Raw genomic sequence first — 19,830 nt, forward strand, 5'->3', positions numbered from 1 at the left:
TATTGTGGGTTTAGCAAAATGCTTGTGTGCTTCTAGTGACCTTTTTAGATATTACAACAAATACCTAATACACACTAAGTAAAGGATTGGAATTAAGAATATATTTTAAAAATTGACAGGCAATGTCCGAGCAGCATAGACTGAGCTACAGTAGATAGTATAGGACACAGCATATATACATATGAGATGAGTAATGCAAGATATGTAAACATTATTAAAGTGACTAGTGTTCCTTTTATGAAAGTGGCCAATGATTTAAAGTCTGTGTATGTAGGCTGCAGACACTCTGTGCTAGTGATGGCTCTTTAACAGTCTGATAGCCTTGAGATAGAAGCTGTTTTTCAGTCTCTCGGTCCCAGCTTGTACTGACCTCGCCTTCTGGATGATAGCGGGGTGACAGGCAGTGGCTTGGGTGGTTGTTGTCCTTGATGATCTTTTTGGCCTTCCTGTGACATTGGGTGCTGTAGGAGGGCAGGCAGTTTGCCCCCGCTGATGCTTTGTGCAGACAGCACCACCCTCTAGAGAGCCCTGAAATGCATTCCAGGTGACTACCTCATGAAGCTGGTTGAGAGAATGCCAAGAGTGTGCAAAGCTGTCATCGAGGCAAAGGGTGGTTACTTTGAAGACTGTGAAATATGAAACATTTTGGATTTGTTTAACACTTTTTTTGGTTACCACATGAATCCATGTGTTATTTTCATAGTTTTGATGTCTTCACTGTTATTCTACAATGTAGAAAATATTAAAAATAAAGAAACCCTTGAATGAGTACTTGTTCAATCTTTTGACTGGTAATGTATATTTATTGTGCAATTTATATAGGCTACAATGAGGTTTTTCTTAAGCTTCCACTTTAGGGCTTAACTGTAAGGCCCTAAATAGCCTACACAGCCAATTGCCAAATAATGCTTTTGGGAACTGGCAGAAAAAGTTAACGTCAATCCACGGAGGCAAAAAGACATTGCCGAAGTTTAACTCAAGACAAATCAATTTGTATTTGTCACATGTGCCAAATACAACCGGTGTAGACCTTACAGTGAAATGCTTACTTACAATCCCTTACTCAACAATGCTTTAAGAAGTTAAGAAAAAAAAGTGTTAAGTAGAAAATAGGGGCCTCCCAGGTGGCGCAGTGCTCTAGGGCACTGCATTGCAGCTCTAGCTGTGCCACCAGAGACTCTGGGTTCGCTCCCAGGCTCTGTCGCAGCCGGCCGTGACCAGGAGGTCCGTGGGGTAACGCACAATTGGCCTAGCGTCGTCCGGGTTAGGGAGGGTTTGGCCGGTAGGGATATCCTTATCTCATCGCGCACCAGCGACTCCTGTGGCGGGCCGGGCGCAGTGCGTGCTAACCAAGGTAGCCAGGTGCACGGTGTCTCCTCCGACACATTGGTGTGGCTGGCTTCCGGGTTGGAGGCGCGCTGTGTTAAGAAGCAGTGCGGCTTGGTTGGGTTGTGTTTCGGAGGACGCATGGCTTTCGACCTTCGTCTCTCCTGAGCCCGTACGGGAGTTGTAGCGATGAGACAAGATAGTAATTACTAACAATTGGATACCACGAAATTGGGGAGAAAAGGGGGTAAAAGTAACAGATAATTAAAGAGAGAATTAAACAGCAGCAGTCAAATAACAAGGGGTACCGGTACAGAGTCGAGGTTAGTCGAGGTAATTGAGCTAATACAGTTGAAGTCAGAAGCTTACATACACCTAGGCCAAATACATTTAAACTCAGTTTTTCCACAATTCCTGACATTTAATCTTAGTAGAAATTCCCTGTCTTAGGTCAGTTAGGATCACCACTTTATTTTAATAATGTGAAATGTCAGAATAATAGTAGTGATTTATTTCAGCTTTTATTTCTTTCATCACATTCCCAGTGGGTCAGAAGTTTACATACACTCAGTTAGTATTTGGTTGCATTGCCTTTAAATAGTTTAACTTGGGTCAAGCCTCCCACAATAAGTTGGGTGAATTTTGGCCCATTCCTCCTGACAGAGCTGGTGTAACTGAGTCAGGTTTGTAGGCCTCTTTGTTCGCACACGCTTTTTCAGTTCTGCCCACACATTTTCTATAGGATTGAGGTCAGGGCTTTGTGATGGCCACGCCAATATCTTGACTTTGTTGTCCTTAAGCTATTTTGCCACAAATTTGGAAGTATGCTTGGGGTCATTGTCCATTTGGAAGACCCATTTGCGACCAAGCTTTATCTTCCTGACTGATGTCTTGAGATGTTACTTCAATATCGCCACATAATGTTCCTTCCTCATGCCATCTATTTTGTGAAGTGCACCAGTTCCTCCTGCAGCGAAGCACCCCCACAACATGCCACCCCTGTGCTTAACAGTTCGGCTTGCAATCCTCCCCCTTTTTCCTCCAAACATAACGATGGTCATTATGGCCAAACAGTTGTTTTTTTTTTCATTAGACCAGAGGACATTTCTCCAAAAAGTACATACTTCCTCATGTGCAGTTGCAAATCGTAGTCTGGCTTTTTTATGGCGGTTTTGGAGAAGTGGCTTCTTCCTTGCTGAGCGGCCTTTCAGGTTATGTCAATATAGGACTCGTTTTACTGTGGATCTAGATACTTTTGTACCTGTTTCCTCCAGAATCTTCACATCTTTTGCTGCTGTTCTGGGATTGATTTGCACTTTTTGCACCAAAGTACGTTCATCTCTAGGAGACAGAACGTGTCTCCTTCCTGAGCGGTATGACAGCTGTGTGGTCCCATTGCGTACTATTGTTTGTACAGATGAACGTGGTACCTTCAGGCGTTTGGAAATTGCTCCCAAGGATCAACCAGACTTTTGGAGGTCTACAATGTTTTTTCTGAGGTCTTGGCTGATTTCTTTTGATTTTGTTATGATGTCAAGCAAAGAGGCACTGAGTTTGAAGGTAGGCCTTGAAATACATCCACAGGTACACCTCCAATTGACTCAAATTGTGTCAGTTAGCCTATCAGAAGCTTCTAAAGCCATGACATCATTTTCTGGAATTTTCCAAGCTGTTGAAAGGCACATGTGTATGTCTGTAAACAATTTTTGGCAAAATTACTTGTCATGCACACAATAATGTCCTAACCGACTTGCCAAAACATTTTTTTACATTTAAAAAAAAATGTATCTGTTATTTTACCAGGTAAGTTCTCATTTACAGCAACGACCTGGGGAATAGTTACAGGGGAGAAGAGGGGGATGAATGAGCCAATTGTAAACTGGGGATTATTAGGTGACCGTGATGGTTTGAGGGCCAGATTAGGAATTTAGCCAGGACACCAGGGTTATCACCCCTACTCTTATGATAAGTGCCATGGGATCTTTAATGACCTCAGAGAGTCAGGGCACCCGTTTAACGTCCCATCCGAAAGACAGCACCCTACACAGGGCAGTGTCCCCAATCTCTGCCCTGGGGCATTGGGATATTGTTTTTAGACCAGAGGAAAGAGTGCCTCCTCCTGGCCCTCCAACACCACTTCCAGCAGCATCTATTCTCCCATCCAGGAACTGACCAGGACCAACCCTGCTTAGCTTCAGAAGCAAGCCAGCAGTGGTATGCATGGTGGTATAGTTTGTTAACAAGAATTTTGTGGAGTGGTTGAAAAATGAGTTTTAATGACTCCAACCTAAGTGTATGTTAACTTCCGACTTCAACTCTATGTACATGTAGGTAGAGTTAAAGTGACTAATGACTATGCATAGATTATAAACAGTGAGTAGCAGCAGCGCGCAAGAGAGGTCTGGGTAGCCTTTTTGATTAGCTGTTCAGGAGTCCAAAAAAATCACTCTTTATTTTAAAAGTTGCAAAGGGAGGGTTGAAAATAAAGAGAAGGGCCAGAAAAGTAATGATTGGAAAGATCTGTTGAAGTGGTAAAAGAGGATGATAGCAGTGTTATGTGTGATGATTGTGAGGAGCTATACAATTTCGACAGTCACAAGACGGGACTTCGAATAGGCCTATGGCATGTCAAGGGAACTGTAGCCTACTGTTTAGAAGGGTTAAATGAAAACTGAAATTTGGACACTGATGGCAGGCCTTAATAATAACTCCTGCAGAATTAAGAATTTCTTGCAGTAAAATGATTCACCAAATGTAGGCAACATTTGGACTTGAACAGGAGTAGAGAAATATGATTTATGTATTTCTGTATTTTGAGAGAATGCAATGTTCAGTTAGATACCATCTGTAGAGGTGCAGTCTTCGTCATAAAAGTTGATATTATTTCAACCACATAAAATATGTATTGAAGCCGAACTGAAATCTTAACAGAAACATGTTGGGTCATTTTCACAGTTTTCTTTTTCCTAACAACCGGTCGAACTGATGTCGTTTGGACATTTTCTTTGGTGTTGAGTTATTGTATTTTCTCCCCAGTCCCGAAACATCTTTGCTCTGTGGAAGATGACAGAGAACTTTACTGATGTCAACTAGATTAAAGCATTCTATTACTATTCTGTCGAGCAAGGGTTCATTCAATCTTCTAGGGCAGCATCTTATGACATCTAATTATAGACAAGTTGACTAAGAAATAGCCTACCAAAATGTTGGCAATTATAAACCGAAACGTATCTAAATCAAGCAACAACAAAAATATATATATATTTGCTGGTTAGGGTTGAGTGCGGGCCTCAGATTTTCATTTTTATCACATATAATCATGCAGATGGGTTATTATCAATTTCAGGTGGGTGAACAAACAGCTGATCCGCGCACCACTATTACTTGAATCTAACAGCCAACCTATCAGCTTGCTGTCAGCTCTTAGAAAACGGCTGGGAAAAAAACGTGTTTGACTAAATACAATGCTAACAACAGTCTTTCAGCATGCTTATAGAGGAGAGCACTCAACATGTACTGCATTGTCATAAATGACAGATAATTGGTTGAAAGAAATTGATAAGATTGTGGGAGCTGTACTGTCAGTGCAGCCTTTGATAGTGTTGACCATAACCTATTGTTGAAAAAACTTATGTGTTATGGTTTTTTAACCTCTGCTGTATCGTGGATTCAGAGCCATCTATTTAATAGAACACAGGGTTTTCTTTTAATGGAAGCTTCTCTGTTAAACATGTAAAGTGTGGTGTACAGCAGGGCAGCTCTCTTGGTCCTCTACTCTTCTCTATTTTTACCAATGACCTTTCCACTGGTATTAGACATAGCCTGTGTGACCATGTATGCTGATGATTCAAGCCTTTACGCATCAGCAACCACAGCTAGTCAAGTCACTGCAACCCTAAACAAACAAAGAGTTGCAGTTAGTTTTAGAATGGGTGGCCAGTAATAAGCTGGTCCTAAACATTTCTAAAACTAAGAGTATTGTATTTGGTACAAATCATTCCCTAAATTCTAGACCTCAGCTGAATATGGTAATAAATAGTGTGGCTGTTGAACACATTGAGGAGACTAAGTTACTTGGTGTTACCTTAGATTGTAAACTCTCATGGTCAAAACATATAGATTCAATGGTTGTAAAGATGAGGAGAGGTCTGTCTGTGATAAAGAAATGCTCTGCTTTTTTGACACCACACTCCACAAAGCAAGTCCTACAGGCTCTAGTTTTATCTTATCTTGATTATTGTCCGGTCATATGGTCAAGTGCTGCAAAGAAGGGACTAGTTAAGCTGCAGCTGGCACCGAACAGAGCGGCACATTTTGCTCTTCGTTGTAGTCAGAGGGCTGATATCAATACTAGATTGACTAAATCCCTTTTTATTTTAATTTTATTTTTGATGTGTTGGAAACTCAATTGTTTACATAGTCAACTTACACACCGTACTGACACACACACTTACCTGTCCAGACATGCCACCAGGGGTCTTTTCACAGTCCCCAGGTCCAGAACAAATTCAAGGAAATGTACAGTATTATACAGAGCCATGATTTCATGGAACTCCCTTCCATCTCATATATAGCAAGTGAAAAGCAAACCTGGTTTTAAAAACCAAAATAAAGCACCTCTCCCCCATGTGACCTACTTTTTGTGTGAATTCACTGACATGTAACTGATAGATACACACAATACATGATAATGTTGTTAAATGTAAGGTATTTTGTGTGTAATGTATTGTTTGTTATGTGTCAGACCCCAATAAGACTAGCTGTCGCCATTGGTGTCTGCTAATGGGGACTGTGCACTTGAACAGTCAAAACGTTATCAAACGTTTTTGTGTCATACTCGATAACTTTAAATGCATTATCCACGTGTGGTTGTATTATGTTTTTAAATTGTCAAATAAATCTATAAGGTTATTGCTTATTCAATAGGAAATATGACATTGTATTGGATTTGCAGATTCTTGGTCTTTTTTTAGAGGCATCACCATATTGGTTAGAATAGAGAAGGGGATTTGCATGCAAATCTGGTCATGCATATACACTATATATACATAAATATGTGGATTTGGCTATTTCAGCCACACCCATTGCTGACAGGTGTGTAAAATCCAGCACACAGCCATGCAATCTCCACAGACAAACATTGGCAGTGGAATGGCCTTAGTGAAGAGCTCTGTTACTTTCAACGTGGCATCGTTATAGGATTCCACTCCTCTTTCCAACAAGTCAGTTTGTCCAAATTTCTGCCCTTCTAGAGATCCAAAGGTCAACTGTAAGTGCTGTTGTTGTGAAGTGTAAACATTTAGAAGCAACAACGGCTCAGTCGCGAAGTGGTAGACCACACAAGCTCACAGAACGGGACCGCAGAACGGGACCGCCGTGTTGCGTGTAAAAAATTGTCTCTCCTCGGTTGCAACACTCACTACCGAGTTGTAATTGCCTCTGAAAGCAACGTCAGCTCAATAACTGTTTGTCAGGAGCTTCATGACATGGGTTTCCATGGCTGAGCAGCCGCACACAAGCCTAAGATCACCATGTGTAATGCCAAGCGTCGGTTGGAGTGGTGTAAAGCTCACCGCCATTGGACTCTGGAGCAATGGAAACAATTTATCTGGTGTGATGAATCACACTTCACCATCTGGCAGTTCGATGGACGAATCTGCCTTTGGTGGATGCCAGGACAACGCTACCTGCCCCAATTCCTAGTGCCAACTGTAAAGTTTGGTGGAGGTTTTTCATGGTTCGGGCTAGGTCCCTAAGTTCCAGTGAAGGGAAATCCTAGAGATACAGCATACTAGATGATTCTGTGCGTCCAACTTTGTGGCAACAGTTTAGGGAAGGCCCTTTCCTGTTTCAGCATGACAGTGCACAAAGCAAGGTCCATACAGAAATGCTTTGTCGAGATCGGTGTGGAAGAACTTGACTGGCCTGCACAGCGGCCTGACCTCAACAACATCGAACACTTTTGGGATGAATTGGAACGCCGACTTCGAGCCAGGCCTAATCGCCCAACATCAGTGCCCAACTCTCTAATGTTCTTGTGGCTGAATGGAAGCAAGACCCCGCAGCAATGTTCCAACAGTGGAAAGTCTTCCCAGAAGAGTGGAGGCTGTTATATCAGCAAAGGGGGGGACCAACTCCATGTTAATGCCCATGATTTTGGTTTGACGAGCAGGTACTTTTGGTCATGTGGTGTATTTTCTGTTTTAGAGAGTGTTAGCAAGTTTGTGTTAACAAGTTTCTATTTGGTTTACACACATTACGTATAGTGAATTAATCTCCCAGTGTCTTGTGGAAAGCAGACTGAACCAAGTTTTTTCTTCTAGGATTTGGCCTGTGCTTAGCTCCGTTCCTTTTTTATCCTGAGAAACTCCCCAGTCCTTAACAATTACAAGCATACACATAACATGATGCTTCCACCACTATGCTTGAAAATATGGAGAGTGGTACTCAGTAATATGTTTGGGGCAAGTCAAATACAACACTTTGTATTCAGGACAAAAAGTGAATTGCTTTGCCACATTTTTTGCAGTATTACTTTAGTGCCTGGATGCATTTTTTTCTTATGTATAGTCATCTTTTCACTCTGTCATTTAGGTTTGTATTGTGGAGTATCTACAATGTTGTTGATCCATCCTCAGTTTTCTCCTATCACAGCCATTAAACTCTATAACTGTTTTAAAGTCACCATTGGCCTCATGGTGAAATCCCTGAGCGGTTTCCTTCCTCTCTGGCAACTGAGTTAGGAACAGCGCCTGTATCTTTGTTGTGACCGGGTGTACTGATTCACTATCCAAAGTGTGGTTAATAGCTTCACCATGCTCAAAGGGATATTCAATGTCTGCTTTATTTGGACTTTTACCCATCTACCAATAGTTGCCCTTATTTGCGAGGCATTGAAAAACCTCCCTGGTCTGTGTGGTTGAATCACTGCTCGACTACGGCACCTTACAATTATGTGTATGTGTGGGGTACAGAGATGAGGTAGTCATTAAAAAAATCATGTTAAACACTATTATTGCACACAGAGTCCATGCAACTTATTGTGACTTGTTAAGCAAATGTGTACTCCTGAACTTATTTAGGCTAAAACAAAGGGGTTGAATACTTATTGACTAATTTTTAATACATTTGGAAACATTTTGTAAAAAATAAATAAAATAAAATAAAAAATCCACTTTGACATTATGGGGTATTATTGTGTGTAGGCCAGTGACAAAGCAATGTAATTCAATTTTAAAATCAGTCTGTAACAACCAAATGTGGAAAAAGTCAAAGGGTGTGACTACTTTCTGAAGGCGCTGTCTGTATGAAAAAACAGCTCTCCGGGAAGTCGGTCATCAACCTCCCTTACCTATCAGCCTGTCGGTCACCTTTCCATACACACAGTCTGTCTTGTTATACATATGTTACACACAAACTCACACTGTCCAATGTCCACTCCACACGCATTCATTTGGTCTTCAGAGCCTTGTCTACACACACGTCAGTCATGGGGAAAGGTGTGTGTGTGGCTGTCATGGCCCAGTAGGGCTGTCATCGTGCTGTAGGGTCAGTGGCTTTACTAACACAGAGGGGAGCGCCGTCTGGCAGGGGATTAGGTGACGTCACACGCCTGACTAGAACTTCCACCACTGCCCTTCATCTCACCTTGTTCACTGTCCACACACAGTTAGCATTTATTGTGTGTGTGCGTTTGCCTCTGTGTTTGTGTGTGTGTGTGTGCCTCTGTGTGTTTTCCGGCATAGAGTTTAACCTGTCTTTCTGTTCTCTTACATAATTAATTCCCTCAGACATAACCTTAAACACTGCCGTCTTATTACAGTCAGTCACCAGCCACCACTGGCTACATGGAGGTTATGTCATCAACACACACGTTAGAGATCAACAGCTCAGTCAGTCACACAGACAGAAACACCGGAGGGTGTTGTGTGTGTTGCCCAGCCAGACAGCCTCCAGCTGAGGGTGAGCTGTCAGAATTCAGAGGGGAAAATAACCACTTCCGAGTCAAGAGTTCTACCATCCTTTGTGAGGCAATTCAGTTCCATTCCGTTTGTTTTATAAGTGACCTTTTTAGAGGGCATTTGTGTACATTGTAAATGAGTATGGTGCAGTTTCTTATTAACATATGAACCAGTAGTACTTGTACTCACTTCCAAAGCAAAGGCTATTTTCCCACCTGCTGAATGGAAAAATATCTCCTTTCTGAACTGCTTCTCCTGTATTTGAAAGGTTATGACACTGTTTCCATAATAACCAGTAGGGGTTGTGAACAGAGAAGAGGAAATTATTCCTGAATTACCACTAAATCATTATTATACTGCCTCATTACATTGACACAAATGATGTTATTATTATTAATAGATTTCTGCTGTGTGTTCCTGTTCTGCTGATTATTACAGTGGGAGTCAGACCATTTGTTTGATTAAAACTAAAAACATGGGGGCTTGGCTGATTCATTTCCACAGAAGACTTAAATATACCTCTGAAACATTACAGGGTTCACACAAAGTTCTTGAGGTGCTTAAAGTACTTGAATTTGGCACTTTGAAATTCAAGTACTGGAATTAAAATGAGAGGAGCGCAGATGATGATCAAATATGTTTATGAAAAATATTAGAAAAATGTGTCAATTGTGACATGCCTTTCATGCCTAAAAATCCAGCTGAGGTCTTTCTCACGATAAAAAAACACTTTTTACTGTGTATTCTTCAAACATCTCCTCCCTGTACCCCATACATCCCTGAGAGACACAGAGATGGAGAGGTGTTTCAGACTAACTGAAGCGTGAATCCACATCTGATGTGACAGGCAGCCCAGTGCCACGTGGGAGAAGCTTAGAAAGGAGGGCAGAGCCATCGGTCCGTACTGAAACCTGCCATCTCTCTACGATTACATAAACACCACAGCACAGAGGAGGGGGCAGATTCCTCTCTTTCTTTCCCTGTTATGTAACGTCCCGATGGGAACAAAGAGGAGAGAGGAGGAAACGAACGAGCAACAAGCGTCCTCAGTGTCTCTAATGGGAGACGACATAGAGGGCCACTTTGTGTGCATGTGCACATGGATTCCATTGGTCCTGCAGTTAGAGACGTGCTGTGTACACGTCAGACCAATACTCTCATTTGAAGAGAACAACATCACAATAAGACACTGAGCTGGTCAAATGCTGACAAAACCGCAAGTGTGATATGAGGTAACCCCATGGAGAACAGTCATGTGCTTTTGGTTCACATTGTGGTGTTCTAAATGTTCTCGGTGTGTGTGTGCGTGCGCTCGCTCGCTCAGCCATCTAAAGAGGGCATAGTCTCCCGTTGTGTTCTACCGTGCCTTGGGGCAGGAGTCACTGGACTACTCCATTGTGTTCTACCGTGCCTTGGGGCAGGAGTCACTAGACTACTCCATTGTGTTCTACCGTGCCTTGGGGAAGGAGTCACTGGACTACTCCATTGTGTTCTACCGTGCCTTGGGGCAGGAGTCACTGGACTACTCCATTGTGTTCTACCGTGCCTTGGGGCAGGAGTCACTGGACTACTCCATTGTGTTCTACCGTGCCTTGGGGCAGGAGTCACTGGACTACTCCATTGTGTTCTACCATGCCTTGGGGCAGGAGTCACTGGACTACTCCATTGTGTTCTACCATGCCTTGGGGCAGGAGTCACTGGATTACTCCATTGTGTTCTACCATGCCTTGGGGCAGGAGTCACTGGACTACTCCATTGTGTTCTACCGTGCCTTGGGGCAGGAGTCACTGGACTACTCCATTGTGTTCTACCATGCCTTGGGGCAGGAGTCACTGGACTACTCCATTGTGTTCTACCATGCCTTGGGGCAGGAGTCACTAGACTACTCCATTGTGTTCTACCGTGCCTTGGGGCAGGAGTCACTGGACTACTCCATTGTGTTCTACCGTGCCTTGGGGCAGGAGTCACTGGACTACTCCATTGTGTTCTACCATGCCTTGGGGCAGGAGTCACTAGACTACTCCATTGTGTTCTACCGTGCCTTGGGGCAGGAGTCACTGGACTACTCCATTGTGTTCTACCGTGCCTTGGGGCAGGAGTCACTGGACTACTCCATTGTGTTCTACCATGCCTTGGGACAGGAGTCACTGGACTACTCCATTGTGTTCTACCGTGCCTTGGGGCAGGAGTCACTGGACTACTCCATTGTGTTCTACCATGCCTTGGGGCAGGAGTCACTGGACTACTCCGTTGTGTTCTACCGTGCCTTGGGGCAGGAGTCACTGGACTACTCCATTGTGTTCTACCGTGCCTTGGGGCAGGAGTCACTGGACTACTCCATTGTGTTCTACCATGCCTTGGGGCAGGAGTCACTGGACTACTCCATTGTGTTCTACCATGCCTTGGGGCAGGAGTCACTAGACTACTCCATTGTGTTCTACCATGCCTTGGAGCAGGAGTCACTAGACTACTCCATTGTGTTCTACCGTGCCTTGGGGCAGGAGTCACTGGACTACTCCATTGTGTTCTACCGTGCCTTGGGGCAGGAGTCACTGGACTACTCCATTGTGTTCTACCATGCCTTGGGACAGGAGTCACTGGACTACTCCATTGTGTTCTACCGTGCCTTGGGGCAGGAGTCACTGGACTACTCCATTGTGTTCTACCATGCCTTGGGGCAGGAGTCACTGGACTACTCCATTGTGTTCTACCGTGCCTTGGGGCAGGAGTCACTGGACTACTCCATTGTGTTCTACCATGCCTTGGGGCAGGAGTCACTGGACTACTCCATTGTGTTCTACCATGCCTTGGGGCAGGAGTCACTGGACTACTCCATTGTGTTCTACCGTGCCTTGGGGCAGGAGTCACTAGACTACTCCATTGTGTTCTACCATGCCTTGGGGCAGGAGTCACTAGACTACTCCATTGTGTTCTACCGTGCCTTGGGGCAGGAGTCACTGGACTACTCCATTGTGTTCTACCGTGCCTTGGGGCAGGAGTCACTAGACTACTCCATTGTGTTCTACCGTGCCTTGGGGCAGGAGTCACTGGACTACTCCATTGTGTTCTACCATGCCTTGGGGCAGGAGTCACTAGACTACTCCATTGTGTTCTACCATGCCTTGGGGCAGGAGTCACTGGACTACTCCATTGTGTTCTACCATGCCTTGGGGCAGGAGTCACTAGACTACTCCATTGTGTTCTACCATGCCTTGGGGCAGGAGTCACTGGACTACTCCATTGTGTTCTACCATGCCTTGGGGCAGGAGTCACTGGACTACTCCATTGTGTTCTACCATGCCTTGGGGCAGGAGTCACTGGACTACTCCATTGTGTTCTACCATGCCTTGGGGCAGGAGTCACTGGACTACTCCATTGTGTTCTACCATGCCGTGGGACAGGAGTCACTGGACTACTCCATTGTGTTCTACCATGCCTTGGGGCAGGAGTCACTGGACTACTCCATTGTGTTCTACCATGCCTTGGGGCAGGAGTCACTGGACTACTCCATTGTGTTCTACCATGCCTTGGGGCAGGAGTCACTGGACTACTCCATTGTGTTCTACCGTGCCTTGGGGCAGGAGTCACTGGACTACTCCATTAATTTCACAGGAAGGGACACATTCTGGATAGTGGCATTGCTCTCTTTCTCCCTCTCACTCTCTCTCTCTCTCTCCTATTCTCTCTCTCTCTCTCTCTCTCGCTCTCTCTTTCCTCTCTCTCTTTCTCACTCTATCTCTCTCTCCCTCTCTCTCTCCTATTCTCTCTCTCTCTCGCTCTCTATTTCCTCTCTCTCTTTCTCACTCTCTCTCTCTCTCCTATTCTCTCTTTCCTCTCTCTCTTTCTCCCTCTCACTCTCTCTCTCCTATTCTCTCTCTTTCATCTCTCTCTTTCTCCCTCTCACTCTCTCTCTCTCTCCTATTCTCTCTCTCGCTCTCTCTTTCCTCTCTCTCTTTCTCCCTCTCACTCTGTCTCTCTCTCTCCTATTCTCTCTCTTTCATCTCTCTCTTTCTCCCTCTCACTCTCTCTCTCTCTCTCCTATTCTCTCTCTCGCTCTCTCTTTCCTCTCTCTCTTTCTCCCTCTCACTCTGTCTCTCTCTCCTATTCTCTCTCTCTCTCGCGCTCTCTTTCCTCTTTATCTCCTCTATTCTCTCTCTCTGGCTACTCTATTCCCTCTGTGTCAATCAATTCAATTCAAAGGGATTTATTGGCATGGTAAATATATGTTTACATTGCCAAAGCAAGTGAAGTAGATAATAAACAAAAGTGAAATAAACAATAACAAAATTAACAGTAAACATTACACTCACAAAAGTGCAAAGGAATAAAGACATTTCAAGTGTCATTTGGCTATACACAGGGTTGTAACGATGTGCAAATAGTTAAAGTACAAAAGGGAAAATAAATAAACATAAATATGGGTTGTATTTATAATGGTGTTTGTTCTTCACTCGTTTCCCTTTTCTTGTGGCAATATGTCACAAATCTTGCTGCTGTGATGGCACACTGTGGTATTTCACCCAATAGATATGGGAGTTTATCAAAAATGTATTTGTTTTCAAATTCTTTGTGGGTCTGTGTAATCTGAGGGAAATATGTCTCTCTAATATGGTCATACATTGGGCAGGAGGTTTGGAAGTGCAGCTCAGTTTCCACCTCATTTTGTGGGCAGTGAGCACATAGCCTGTCTTCTCTTGAGAGCCATGTCTGCCTACGGCGGCCTTTCTCAATAGCAAGGCTATGCTCACTGAGTCTGTACATAGTCAAAGCTTTCCTTAAGTTTGGGTCAGTCACAGTGGTCAGGTATTCTGCCACTGTGTATTCTCTGTTTAGGGCCAAATAGCATTCTAGTTTGCTCTGTTTTTTTGTTAATTCTTTCCAATGTGTCAAGTAATTATCTTTTTGTTTTCTCATGATTTGGTTGGGTCTAATTTTGCTGCTGTCCTGGGGCTCTGTGGGGTGTGTTTGTGTTTGTGAACAGAGCCCCAGGACCAGCTTGCTTAGGGGACTCTTCTCCAGGTTCATCTCTCTGTAGGTGATGGCTTTGTTATGGAAGGTTTGGGAATCGCTTCCTTTTATGTGGCTGTAGAATTTAACAGCTCTTTTCTGGATTTTGATAATTAGTGGGTATCGGCCTAATTCTGCTCTGCGTGCATTATTTGGTGTTTTACGTTGTACACTGAGGATATTTTTGCAGAATTCTGCATGCAGAGTCTCAATTTGGTGTTTATCCCATTTTGTGAATTCTTGGTTGGTGAGCGGACCCCAGACCTCACAACCATAATGGGTTCTATAACTGATTAAACTATTTTTAGCCAGATCCTAAGTGGTATGTTGAATTTTCTTTCCTTTGATGGTGTAGATGGCCCTTCTTGCCTTGTCTGTCAGATCATTCTCAGCCGAGGTATGTATAGTTTTCTGTGTGCTCCAGGGCAACGGTGTCTAGATGGAATTTGTATTTGTGGTCCGGGCAACTGGACCTTTTTTGGAACACCATTATTTTTGTCTTACTGAGATTCACTTAAGGGGCCCAGGTCTGACAGAATCTGTGCAGAAGATCTATGTGCTGCTGTAGGCCCTCCTTGGTGGGTGCTGCTGTAGGCCCTCCTTGGTTGGGGACAGAAGCACCAGATCATCAGCAAACAGTAGACATTTAACTTCAGATTCTAGTAGGTTGAGGCCGGGTGCTGCAGACTTCCAGTGTCGTCGCCAATTAGTTGATATGTATGTTGAAGAGGGTGGGGCTCAGGCTGCATCCCTGTCTCACCCCACGGCCCTGTGGAAAGAAATGTGTGTGTTTTTTTTTCAATTTTAACCGCACATTTGTTGTTTGTGTACATGGATTTTATAATGTTGAATGTTTTTCCTCCAAAACCACTTTCAATCTATTTGTATAGCAGACCCTCATGCCAAATTGAGTCAAAAGCTTTTTCGAAATCAACAAAGCAGGAGAAGACTTTTGGCTTTTTTTCTAGTCTCTCTCTCCTCTCTTCTCTTCTATTCTCTCTCTCTTCTATTCCCTCTCCTCTATTCACTCTCTCTCTCTCTCCTATTCCATCTCTCTCTCTCTTCTATTCCCTCTCTCTCTCCTATTCCATCTCCCTCTCTCTCTTCTAATCCCTCTCTCTCCTATTCCATCTCTCTCTCTCTTCTATTCCCTCTCTCTCTCCTATTCCATCTCTCTCTCTCTTCTATTCCCTCTCTCTCCTATTCCATCTCCCTCTCTCTCTTCTAATCCCTCTCTCTCCTATTCCATCTCTCTCTCTCTTCTAATCCCTCTCTCTCCTATTCCATCTCTCTCTCTCTTCTAATCCCTCTCTCTCCTATTCCATCTCTCTCTCTCTTCTAATCCCTCTCTCTCCTATTCCATCTCTCTCCTATTCCATCTCTCTCTCTCTTCTATTCCCTCTCTCTCTCCTATTCCATCTCTCTCTCTCTTCTAATCCCTCTCTCTCCTATTCCATCTCTCTCCTATTCCATCTCTCTCCTCTATTTCCCCTCTCTCTTTATTATTCCCTCTCTCTCTTCTATTCCCTCTCTCTCTCTTTTCTATTCTCTCTCTCTTCTCTCCCTTGGTCTTTCTTTCCCCTTGTCCCCTTTCTTTCTTTTTCTCTTTCTTTGTATGACCTGTGTGTGTTTTGGATCCGTCCTGTGTTTGTGTGTTCTAGTTCTGACCTGTGTGTGTTTTGGATCAGGCCTGTGTTTGTGTGTTCTAGTTCTGACCTGTGTGTGTTTTGGATCAGGCCTGTGTTTGTGTGTTCTAGTTCTGACCTGTGTGTGTTTTGGATCAGGCCTGTGTTCTAGTTCTGACCTGTGTGTGTTTTGGATTAGGCCTGTGTTTGTGTGTTCTAGTTCTGATCTGTGTGTGTTTTGGATCAGGCCTGTGTTTGTGTGTTCTAGTTCTGACCTGTGTGTGTTTTGGATCCGTCCTGTGTTTGTGTGTTCTAGTTCTGACCTGTGTGTGTTTTGGATCCGTCCTGTGTTTGTGTGTTCTAGTTCTGACCTGTGTGTGTTTTGGATCAGGCCTGTGTTTGTGTGTTCTAGTTCTGACCTGTGTGTGTTTTGGATCAGGCCTGTGTTTGTGTGTTCTAGTTCTGACCTGTGTGTGTTTTGGATCAGGCCTGTGTTTGTGTGTTCTAGTTCTGACCTGTGTGTGTTTTGGATCAGGCCTGTGTTTGTGTGTTCTAGTTCTGACCTGTGTGTGTTTTGGATCAGGCCTGTGTTTGTGTGTTCTAGTTCTGACCTGTGTGTGTTTTGGATCAGGCCTGTGTTTGTGTGTTCTAGTTCTGACCTGTGTGTGTTTTGGATCAGGCCTGTGTTAGTGTGTTCTAGTTCTGACCTGTGTGTGTTTTGGATCAGGCCTGTGTTTGTGTGTTCTAGTTCTGACCTGTGTGTGTTTTGGATCAGGCCTGTGTTTGTGTGTTCTAGTTCTGACCTGTGTGTGTTTTGGATCAGGCCTGTGTTTGTGTGTTCTAGTTCTGACCTGTGTGTGTTTTGGATCAGGCCTGTGTTAGTGTGTTCTAGTTCTGACCTGTGTGTGTTTTGGATCAGGCCTGTGTTTGTGTGTTCTAGTTCTGACCTGTGTGTGTTTTGGATCAGGCCTGTGTTTGTGTGTTCTAGTTCTGACCTGTGTGTGTTTTGGATCAGGCCTGTGTTTGTGTGTTCTAGTTCTGACCTGTGTGTGTTTTGGATCAGGCCTGTGTTTGTGTGTTCTAGTTCTGACCTGTGTGTGTTTTGGATCAGGCCTGTGTTCTAGTTCTGACCTGTGTGTGTTTTGGATCAGGCCTGTGTTTGTGTGTTCTAGTTCTGATCTGTGTGTGTTTTGGATCAGGCCTGTGTTTGTGTGTTCTAGTTCTGACCTGTGTGTGTTTTGGATCCGTCCTGTGTTTGTGTGTTCTAGTTCTGACCTGTGTGTGTTTTGGATCAGGCCTGTGTTTGTGTGTTCTAGTTCTGACCTGTGTGTGTTTTGGATCAGGCCTGTGTTTGTGTGTTCTAGTTCTGACCTGTGTGTGTTTTGGATCAGGCCTGTGTTTGTGTGTTCTAGTTCTGACCTGTGTGTGTTTTGGATCAGGCCTGTGTTTGTGTGTTCTAGTTCTGACCTGTGTGTGTTTTGGATCAGGCCTGTGTTTGTGTGTTCTAGTTCTGACCTGTGTGTGTTTTGGATCAGGCCTGTGTTTGTGTGTTCTAGTTCTGACCTGTGTGTGTTTTGGATCAGGCCTGTGTTTGTGTTCTAGTTCTGACCTGTGCGTGTTTTGGATCAGGCCTGTGTTTGTGTGTTCTAGTTCTAACGTGTGTGTGTGTGTGTGTGTTCACAGGGAGAAGCTGTGTGTGGGGGGGACCCAGTTGGCAGAGCTGAACATCAGTCTAGAGCGCTGCGCTGAGGCCACGTCCCGGCAGGTCACACCAAGCACCTGGCCCTGATTGGACCACAACCAGGAAGTTTGGACTAAAACATCCTACCAGAGGCCTCAAATTGCATCATATCACAACTCAACAACTTTACTTGAAGCCACTGTTTTCATATGGAGCTGACCTATTTCATTCAACACCTTTTCTGACTTAATTTAGTTTCTTGTGTGTGGATGTTGGTGTGGCTGCTTCCCAAATGCCCAATAGGGCTATGGTCTAAAGTAGTGTACTATATAGGGAAAAGGGCTCTGGTCTATAGTAGTGTACTATATAGGGAATAGGGTTCTGGTCTAAAGTAGTGCACTATATAGGGAATAGGGCTCTGGTCTAAAGTAGTGCACTATATAGGGAATAGGATGCCATTTTGCTGTTTCTGGTGCTTCCTACAGTAGCCATTTTGGGCCTCCATCTCTTCACCATCTCTACACAACAGTGTGTTAGTGGAGATATGGATCTTCCAAATATGTTGTTATCCTCACACAGACCAGGTTTCCATCCAAGCATTTAATGCGGATGAATGACCTGATTTCTGAAAAAGTCATTACCGGTCTGATGGAAACAGGATATGCCGGTAAAATTGTATGAATCCCGACAGAGAATTTGTTCGTTCGACATGGTGGGATGTTTTTGTGTCTGTAAAATTAATTATAAGAGAAATTCGTGTGGAAATGCCTTAATGCGCAAATATTGATATAATAACCATCATATGGAAGTAAGCTTGGGAGTCCCGCGATAATATGATGTGTGATGCTCCCACTAGGACTCAGGAAACCATGCAGTTTATTAGGCTACAGACTAAACAAGTTATGATGAACTTCACAGGGTTGTGAAAGTGCCCGTGATGAGCTTGATGCTTCTTTCCAATACTCTGGTGACATGATGATCAATGTGGCTCCATAATAATCTCATAATGCAAGTAGCCTTCCAGCACTGTGTCTGAGAGCAGTTGGCTAAGAGAGCACGTGTCAAGACCAGAGTGGGCACATTTTGTGACAAAACCATCAGTAGAGTTGAAAATGTGATGGAACCCCATTGAACTTGTATTTTTCATTCGCTACATGGGACTTTAACCACAAACCTTATTATTATGTGCGTCATGTCATCACGCACAGACTAATGGAAACGTCTCGGCTGGGAAAATGCCTATATTATTTAATGCAGATTGATGAATATTCACATGAAAATCTGTTGCAAATTGGATGGAAACCTAGCTACTGGATTGGAATGTTTACACATACAGAATGGCAGTTTTTTCTGATGTGTTTAAACTCTGTCATCATGCTACTCTCACTGTTACTATGACCTATGACCTTAGATTGTAGTGTGGGTTTTCACTTTCAGCTTGCTGTGCTGTTTTTAACGAGGACCTACACGATAAACCCACATTCTATTCAAAAAGACATGACTGCTCACATCCATGATTGAGCCAACATCATCTCCATATTCCTCAGCATTCAGTATTGTTTTCATTTTCTTTATTTACCTTTGTTTAACTAGGCAAGTCAGTTAAGATCAAGTTCTAGGGCCCCCTGAGTGGCGCAGTGGTCTAAGGCACCGCATCACTAGAGATTCTGGGTTCGAGTCCAGGCTCTATCGCAGCCGACCGGGAGACACATGGGGTAACCATGACATCATCTTAATATTCCTTTTGCACCATAAGTGGTACGCCAGGTGATGTAATGAATGGTTATTGGCTGTCAAAGCTCTCCCAGGCTGTGACTTACACAGGGAGTCAGACGGTTCAACGTGACATGAACTATGCTGTCTGTTATGGCATCATGGCTTTGCTGTAGGCTTATGATATGACCGTCTCAGGCCTGTTGATATTTATCTTGGATGTGTTCATTTGTAAAGATGTAAATAGTTAAATTAAAGCACATATTTTTGTTTGAACAACAATGTACAATTTATTCTAACTCTTGTTATACGATGCATTAAAGTTTTTGAATTGAATCTGACTTGAGTTGCGTTATTGTCACATTACACACAACTATAAAGCACAGTGTGGAACAGTGTGCTGCAGCTGACCCAGCTGAGGGGAGTATGAGTCCAATGGCCATGACATCAGTTGTGATGGCTGAGATTACACTCTGCAGTGTGAAGCAGAGCGCCTACATGTCATACAGGGGGGGTG

At 43.8% G+C, this 19,830-nt stretch overlaps 1 protein-coding gene across 4 annotated transcripts in view; it reads left to right on the plus strand.

Moving 5' to 3' along the window:
- The window catches only part of LOC139409503 (SWT1 RNA endoribonuclease homolog), a 38,942-nt gene extending 19,293 nt beyond the window's left edge, over positions 1-19,649 (plus strand). For all 4 annotated transcript variants that reach the window (XM_071154756.1, XM_071154753.1, XM_071154755.1 and 1 more), the window contains exon 15: positions 17,603-19,649. In XM_071154756.1, coding sequence (XP_071010857.1) covers positions 17,603-17,708 — 106 coding nt within the window. In that variant the 3' untranslated portion in view covers positions 17,709-19,649. The remainder of the gene's footprint in view (positions 1-17,602) is intronic.
- Positions 19,650-19,830: the final 181 nt, after the last annotated feature.

The sequence above is a fragment of the Oncorhynchus clarkii genome, chromosome 5 (assembly GCF_045791955.1).
Source record: "Oncorhynchus clarkii lewisi isolate Uvic-CL-2024 chromosome 5, UVic_Ocla_1.0, whole genome shotgun sequence".
Lineage (NCBI taxonomy): Eukaryota > Metazoa > Chordata > Actinopteri > Salmoniformes > Salmonidae > Oncorhynchus > Oncorhynchus clarkii.